We start from the raw sequence: 8,357 nt of genomic DNA, 5'->3' as shown, positions 1-8,357 counted from the left end.
ATAAATAGATTCGATACTTTGAAAAACTCATAGGCCACTGGAATTATGCAAATTAAACAATTTAAGCTCAAATTTTTAAAAATATATGTCTATTAGATATCATTTTGGGATTCAACTGCGCTAAGTCATTCACATATGACCATTTCCATGAGAGGTAGTCGTAATAGTGTCAATCATCACTTCGTACGACCATTTCCATGAGAGGTAGTCGTAATAGCGTCAATCATCACTTTTGGGGCTTGCACCCGGTAACCAGGACTTCCGGGGAGGTCACCCATCCAAGATTGCCTCTGGCTCAAGCGCACTTAACTGTGGAGTTTTCCCCATAATCAAGCCCACTTAGCTTGCTACCCCATTTGCAAAACCTTAGCAAGTATTGTGCCTCATGAACCATTCAATTAGAGTTCCCTTCACTCTTTTTGAATTTAAGTATTAGGGGGTTTATGCAGTGCATTATATTAGATATCATTTTGAGATTCAACTGCATTAAGTAAGTCATTCACGTATGACCATTTCCATGAGAGGTAGTTGTAACTGACGAGTTTCTCATGATTTTTGAGTAGTTCATTAGCATTCATTGCATCGGGTGATGCTCACAAGGGTGAAGAAGTGGGTGGGTGACCCCTTGGGAAGTCCTGGTTACCGGGTGCAAGCCCTGGAAGTGATGATTGATACTATGTGATTCATTTCACTAGTTTCAATCCCACTTCTTCACCCCTGTGAGCATCACTCGATGCAATGAGTGCTAAGTGAACTATTCAAAAATCATGAAAAATTAGTTAGTTACGACTACCTCTCATGGAAATGGTCATACGTGAATGACTTACTTAATGCAGTTGAATTCCAAAATGATATCTAATATAATGCATTGCGTAAACCCCCTAATACTTAAATTCAAAAAGAGTGAAGGGAACTCTACTTGAATGGTTCATGAGGCACAATACTTGCTAAGGTTTTGCAAATGGGGTAGCAAGCTAAGTGGGCTTGATTGTGGGGAAAACTCCAAAGTTAAAGCGCGCTTGAGACAAAGGCGATTTGGGATGGGTGACCTCCTCGGAAGTCCTGGTTACCGGGTGCAAGACTCGGAAGTGATGATTGACGCTCTGTGATTCATTTCACTAGTTTCAATCCCACTTCTTCACCCTTGCAAGACCCGGAAGTGATGATTGATGCTCTGTGATTCATTTCACCAGTTTCAATCCCATTTCTTCACCTTTCACTAGTTTCAATCCCACTTCTTCGCCCCTATGACCATCACCCGATGCAATGAGTGCTAAGTGAACTATTCAAAAATCATGAGAAATTAGTCAGTTACGACTACCTCTCATGGAAATGGTCATACTTGAATGACTTACTTAACACAGTGGAATCCCAAAATGATATCTAATATAATGCAGTGCTAAGTAAACTATTCAGAAATCATAAGAAATTAGTAATGAATGCTAAGTGAACTATTCAAAAATCATGAGAAATTAGTCAGTTATGACTACCTCTCATGGAAATGGCCATACGTGAATGACTTAACGCAGTTGAATCCCAAAATGATATCTAATATAATGCATTGGTAAACCCTTAATACTTAAAAATATATGTCTAATTAAAATTAAAATTAACTAGAAAAAATATGGTAAAAAAAGCAGTTGTCCATAATGCGACTTTTTGGAAGCCTTTACGGTGGGTTTTTCTGGTCAAAATCTGGCAGCAATTTATTGGAATCGCAAGTTTGCAAGTTTGATAGCTAGTTACTGCACAATCAAAGCGTCCCAGTGTTTTTCAGGGTGCTGAATCCAAATATGCAATTAAAAAACCATTTTAACTGCAACAAATCAAGATTTAACCTCAATTTCTTCCGCACCGGAATCTCCAAAAAATCGCATTATAGAAAACTCCGTAATTTTTTTTTTTTTTTTTAATAATAAAATAAAATAAAACATCTAGACTTATTTTTAAAATAATAAAATAAAAATAAACAAAATTCCAAATAACATAAAATTCATAGAAATATTAAAAAATAAAGTAAAATATTTACACTGACTTTTAAAAAATTCGTACAATATTTGTTGAGATTTATTTTAATGATAAATATTAATGATTAAAGATTATATACTTCAAATTTTAAGGTTTATCTATATTTTCAAAAATAAAAATAGGTAAGTGTAGAATTTCTTCAATCCGAGCATACAAATTTCTTCATCCCAAGTACAAAGTTGTGACATATCTCGGAAACAGTACAATCAAGTTGTGACACTTCTCAGAAATAGTCGAGTGAGTGCTAAGTGAACTATTCAGAAATAAAAAATCATGAGAAATTAGTCAGTTAGGACTACTTCTCATGGAAATGGTCATACTTGAATGACTTACGTAATGCAGTTGAATCCCAAAATAATATCTAATATAATGCACTGCGTAAACCCCCTAATACTTAAAAATATATATCTAATTAAAATCAAAATTAACCAGAAAAGATGCGAAAAAACATAAAATTTTTAGAAAAATAATAAAATAAAATAAAACGTTTAAACTTATTTTTAAAATTCAAATAAAAAAAATTCCAAATAACATAAAATTCCTAGAAATATTAAAAAATAAAGTAAAATATTTAAACTGACTCAAAAACATTTCGTACAATATTTGTTGAGATTTATTTTAATGATAAATATTAATGATTAAAGATCATATACTTCAAATTTTAAGGTTAATCTATATTTTCAAAAATAAAAATTGCAGTTTTCAATCCAGGTAAGTGTAGAATTTCTTCAATCCGAGCACACAGAATTCTTCAACCCAAGCACAAAGCGGTGACATATCCCGGAAACAGTACAATCAAGCTGTGACACTTCCCAGAAATAGTCGAGTCTATAGAGACCCCACAAGGTGAAAATTCCAGGCTTTGAATGATTCGCAAACCAGACTTTTTCCTAGTTCTTGAAAATACACATACACGTTGTCTGTTTTTTGAATACAGACTGTAACGTGCATACATGGAAGTTAATGATCTCACATAAATGCAAAGCCGATTAAGAATAGTTCAAGGGATATCAAAAAGCGAGAGGATGATCTCACTTGAATGGGAATTTGGATTGAGAATAATTCAAAGGGTATCGAAAGGCAGAGGAAACATCACGCCTGGCTGTTTTCCCATGCAAATTGAAATGTTTTGTTTGATTTAGTCCCATTCCTGCCCCCCAACTGGAATCACATCCTTCATTGACTGTCACATATCTAGAGCTATGTAGTTTTCATTGCTACAGATTAGGCCAGAGGCTCTTCATATTTTGAGTTTTCAGATAAAAGTTTCTGGAATATTATTGAGTACTGCGAATCATGGTTCCAAAGAAATATGCCAGGAAGCCATTGGAATTGGCTGGATTTATAATTTGGGTATTGTTTGGATTGTGTGTAAGCAAAGGATCAGCTCAGCTTAGTGAGAATTTTTATGCAGAAACCTGTCCCAGTGTTGAATCCATTGTAAGTAATGCTGTTTCTCAAAAGTTTGAGCAGACGTTTGTCACAGTCCCTGCAACACTGAGGCTCTTCTTCCATGACTGCTTCGTTGAGGTAAGGGACACATCTATATAAATATGTTCATGTTTTTGCTTTGAATTTGAATTTGAAATTGAAATTCTTTGTTCTTTCATCTTTTACCCATTGTTGATCCTAGTAAATTAGTATTATTAATATATGGGCTCATATATATTGTTGAACACTGTCAATTATGATGATGGATGTTTGCATTGAGGTCAAATGGTCTGATTTTGCATTTGGGTTTGCACAGGGATGTGATGCCTCTGTGATTATTCAGTCTACTCCAAACAACACAGCTGAGAAAGATTCTTCGGACAACTTGTCACTAGCGGGTGATGGATTTGATACTGTAATAAAGGCCAAGCAGGCTGTAGAAAATGTGTGCCCCAATACGGTGTCTTGCGCTGATATCCTAGCCATGGCTGCCAGAGATGTTGTAGCATTGGTAAGTGATTTGCATCACAGGGCTAAGTGGCCCACCTCCTTTTTAATGCGAACATGGGGAATTAATGGGTTTGCAGTCCATAGTAAGTAGGATGACTATGGTCAAAACCATAAGCAGTTTATCCATACAGATGAACTGGATTTTGATGGAAAGGCACTCATTTTGACATAAAGCTAAAAAAAAATTAAAGGGGATTGATGAAATGACTGAAACATATGTAATAAAGTTAAAAATGAAAAAAAAATAAAAAAATTGACTTCAGATATAAAGATAATTAGACCTTTAGATGCAGATATAAACATCAAAATTGAAAATCTCACCTTAGATCTAAAGATGAGTGAACCTACCAAAGTTCATCAAATATTTGATTGTATCTAAATTTTTTCGGAAAATGATTTTTGGTGTACTGTCACGATGGAAAGTGATGAAATTTCATAAACCTGTGAGACCTTCCCAACCAACAAAAAAAAGTGAGGTTGCCCAGATTCTTTGACGCATTGGCCCGGGAATTTACTTCTTACAAATTTTCCATTATTGAAAATCTGAAAGTTGTAATCATAGGATTGGGATTTATATGACCATATTACATTAAGTCATCAACTAATGTTATTTGTTATTCTCTTATTTTGCAGGCTGGAGGCCCACAATTTAATGTGGAGTTAGGGCGACGAGATGGATTGGTATCACTAGCCTCAAATGTCCCAGGAAATCTGCCGGAGCCTACATTCAATCTCAACCAACTGAACGCTTTATTTACGAGGAAAGGGTTGAATCAGACAGAAATGATAGCTCTTTCTGGTAATTTACAGCAATTTTCGTTTTTCTATTTGTGTGATAAATTTTAGGGTCAGACTGTTAGGGTGGATCTGGTAAATATGATTTGGTCAAATTATCTATGGTTTTGGCTTCTAGATTTAGGGGTCTTTATTGTTTTTCCCGTGGTATTAGTTTCTAATGAAGCTTATTTAAAGGCTGAAAATATCAAAGGTAAATTGCCTATTGGCCACTGAGAACACAGTGAGACACCATCATCTTTTTCTGTGCTCTGTTATCTTTACACAGACTCTCAATAATTTTATTTGGTAATTAATTGCAATGACCCATATTTTTCTTTTAAATTTACAACCAAACTAGATATCAAATTGGTGTATGAGATTCTTTATTTTTATATCACAAAAATTTAACTCCACCTTACCATTTGATTATTAAAATTTATTGATTATTAAAATTTATAAATTAAAATATACATACCTATATTATAGATATTAACCTGTAATTTTTTTACAAGGAATACCATTTCTTAACCATTAAATCCATAAGAATCCTTCTGCAAACTCCTTGCGGCCCTTGTCTGGCCTCGTAATCCCAATTCCCAATTCTCCAGTAAATTACAGTAAGAAGATTAATAAACAAATTCTTCAGTAAATTCAAGTAATAAATTGGGAACATTAATAAGTAAATGGGAAATAATTTGCAGTTTGAAAAGGTTAGAAAAATACTGAAATGAAATGAATTTCAAAATTATTTTATTGTTTTTTTAAACTTCCTTGCTCTTTCATAATGTTAGCAAAATCTACTCATATCTCCCTCTTCCATAATGTCATCAAAATCCACTCATCTCCCTGAGCTTAAGTCTAAGTCGGTTGATTGATTTCACTTATGTCCATTGAATCCCCAAATATTCTAGGAATCATGTGGAATCCACATGAGGATGCCCCTTCTATCTATCCTGTCACTAACTTGTGTTTTTGGTCCTTTTACAGGAGCGCATACCTTGGGATTTTCTCACTGCGACAGATTCGCAAATAGAATCTACAATTTCAGTAGTGGGAGTTCCGTGGACCCAACTCTGAACCCTGCCTACGCCACACAACTCCAAGAAATGTGCCCCAGAAACGTGGATCCGAGCATTGCCGTCAACATGGATCCCATAACTCCCAATACATTCGATAATGTATATTACCAGAATTTGCAATCCGCGAAGGGGCTCTTCACCTCTGATGAAGCTCTATTCACAGACACACGCTCACGGAGCACAGTGACCACATATGCACAAAGTGCAGCTGCGTTTAATAAGGCTTTCGTGAACGCCATGACTAAATTGGGTCGTGTAGATGTTAAGACGGGAACAGAGGGCCAGATCAGACTAGATTGCACCCGCTTTAATTGATCCCACACTCAACCTGAAATAGTTCTTTTTCTTTTTATTTATTTTTAGCTTTTGATGAACAAGAAAACGGAGCTTGTTCTTCCTATTGATTTTCATGGAAATTGGATCCCTCTTTGGAGCATTTATTCAGTGGCATATCTGCAACGGATTTGGATTAAATAACAGAATTGAATAGTAAGCATTTGCCTATGAAAGATGTTATATTTCAATTTGAATGTTTCGATTCAACTCGTATGTTGCATATTAACCTGGACGTCAGCTGGTTGGTTAGTTTGAAGTTCGAAGGTTAGTTAGTTTGAAGTTTGAATGTGATATATTATTGTAATCTTGTTTATTGTAAAAGGAAAGAGGTTAAGGAAAGAGGTTGATTCTACAGCTAAGTATGATGTGTAAGTTTGTTTTTTTATTATTGAAGTTGACATTTTGTTAATCAGATAAAATAAAAAATTCTAAAACTCTAAAATAAATAAATAACTATATAAAACATTTAAATAATGTCTACTCATAAAATAAAATTTCAAATGAAGAAATTGGATCCTTCTCGGCTCATGTTAGATTCATATTTAAAATGGACCTAGGGTAGTTTATAGCAAAAAAGTTAAAGAACAAAAACCTCTAGAGATATAATTATGCACTGCTCTAACGTTTATGCTTTTTTGAGCTGAAAGTTATTTGAGCTTAAAGTTATGGAAATTCAGACCATATTTTGAAAAAATCTAGTAGGGATTTTTGTAAATCCAAGTAAAAGTTGTCAAATTAGGTGCCCTAGAGATTTTTGATGGCGCTGAATCTATTTCCACCATCAAAAATATGATTCAAACATTGCATCTACAAGGTTTTTTGAAATTTTTTTGCCCTCTTGAATCTCCCTAGACTACTCTTAAAATTACAAGACAGTTGACTTTTTCCAGACAATTGACTTTTCATATTTGTTTAGAAGACTTAAGTTTAAAAAGCTTAAAATTTACAATTGAAAACCAATAACTAAAATATAAACCACATTAGTTGGTTCATAATCTCTACCAAATCTTAATAATATGTTTCATACTAAAAACATTCTTATTTACAATATAGATACTAAAAATTTAAAATCTAACAAAGATATTTCTTATTATATCATTATAATGAGTTTGAAATAAACCCAGAACATTATAATGAGTTTGAGATAAACCCAAAAGTCACTGGACTAAACCAAAATATTTATTAACTTAAATTGCTTTTAAATAAAAACATGGTAAAAAACTCCAGTAAATATAAATGTAATTGTTATTATTATAAGCACTTTTTTCCTTTCCAATTCGATGCCATATGTAATACCAATAACTCTAAAAATATTGTAGACGAGGGGACCAAAAGAAAAATATTTCCGATGACTCCGGGAAAGGACAAGTTCCTAAAACATTAGGCTAAGATTAACTGATCTGCCCATTTAGGAAAACAATTCTCTTAGAACTATTGTATTAAGAAGATAGGAAAACTTAAAAAGTGTTGGTATTTTCTAAAATGTATTTATAATGAGATAAAGAATGTTTTAAACAAACTATTTTAGAGTAGGAGATACATTGGAATATTAAAGTTTATTAAATTAACATGAAGGTTTATTAAAGAAACATTGATATTTTTTGCTAATTTGCGAGAAGAATGAAACCATATATTTTATGTTTTTATAGATTGTGATAGATGTTGTTAAGGCATGGTAGGTGAGTAAGTAATTATTTTTGGCAATGTTTATAACAAAGTTTTGGGATTTGGCATGAATGAGTGGATATTTACAACAATGACGTAATACACTTGTATGGATAATTGACTTAGTAGTTTTAACTTAATAACAATTGAAGTTTAAGCCAAATATAACAATTGTTTGGCAGTTTGATTTGGCACTAAAAAGAACACTTTGAGTTACCGTAGCAAAACAATAGTTAAGAGGCATATTTGGAAATTTGGGTCAAACTAGAGGTTCACTAAAGTTAGAAAATTTTCGCTAAAACCTGAAACTCACAGGAATTGAGGAAAATAGTAATTTAACTAAAAAATTCTTGAAGCAACAGGTGAAGAGAAAAAAAACACTTAGACAACATGTTTAGGGGACGATTTGTGAACAGAAAAAAGGTAAAAATAAGAAAACGATGTAGCAGATCAATGAACAAGTTAAACAAATATTGAAGCCAAAAATATCAATGCAGAATTCTTTAAAAGCAAAATTTGAGCAACAAAAAA

At 33.2% G+C, this 8,357-nt stretch overlaps 1 protein-coding gene across 1 annotated transcript; it reads left to right on the top strand.

The window, feature by feature from the left end:
- Nucleotides 1-3,309: 3,309 nt before the first annotated feature.
- LOC149244794 (peroxidase 51-like) lies at nucleotides 3,310-6,411 on the top strand. The gene is made up of 4 exons (XM_089368079.1): nucleotides 3,310-3,558; nucleotides 3,776-3,970; nucleotides 4,603-4,768; nucleotides 5,734-6,411. The coding sequence occupies exons 1-4, from the start codon at nucleotides 3,325-3,327 to the stop codon at nucleotides 6,138-6,140; spliced, it is 1,002 nt and encodes a 333-aa protein (XP_089224205.1). The 5' UTR covers nucleotides 3,310-3,324; the 3' UTR covers nucleotides 6,141-6,411.
- Nucleotides 6,412-8,357: the final 1,946 nt, after the last annotated feature.

Source organism: Pinus tabuliformis, chromosome 8 (assembly GCF_031772625.1).
Source record: "Pinus tabuliformis cultivar Carrire ecotype Pingquan chromosome 8, CPIR1, whole genome shotgun sequence".
In the NCBI taxonomy this organism is placed as follows: domain Eukaryota; kingdom Viridiplantae; phylum Streptophyta; class Pinopsida; order Pinales; family Pinaceae; genus Pinus; species Pinus tabuliformis.
This window is presented reverse-complemented; position numbering and strand designations above follow the sequence as displayed.

Bases quoted from the DNA above. Each gene is read 5' to 3' on its own strand.
- LOC149244794 (XM_089368079.1), top strand. From the start codon at position 3,325: ATGGTTCCAAAGAAATATGCCAGGAAGCCATTGGAATTGGCTGGATTT. The intron at 3,559-3,775 runs GTAAGGGACACA...GGGTTTGCACAG, and splicing joins TCCATGACTGCTTCGTTGAG to GGATGTGATGCCTCTGTGAT. The intron at 3,971-4,602 runs GTAAGTGATTTG...CTTATTTTGCAG, and splicing joins CCAGAGATGTTGTAGCATTG to GCTGGAGGCCCACAATTTAA.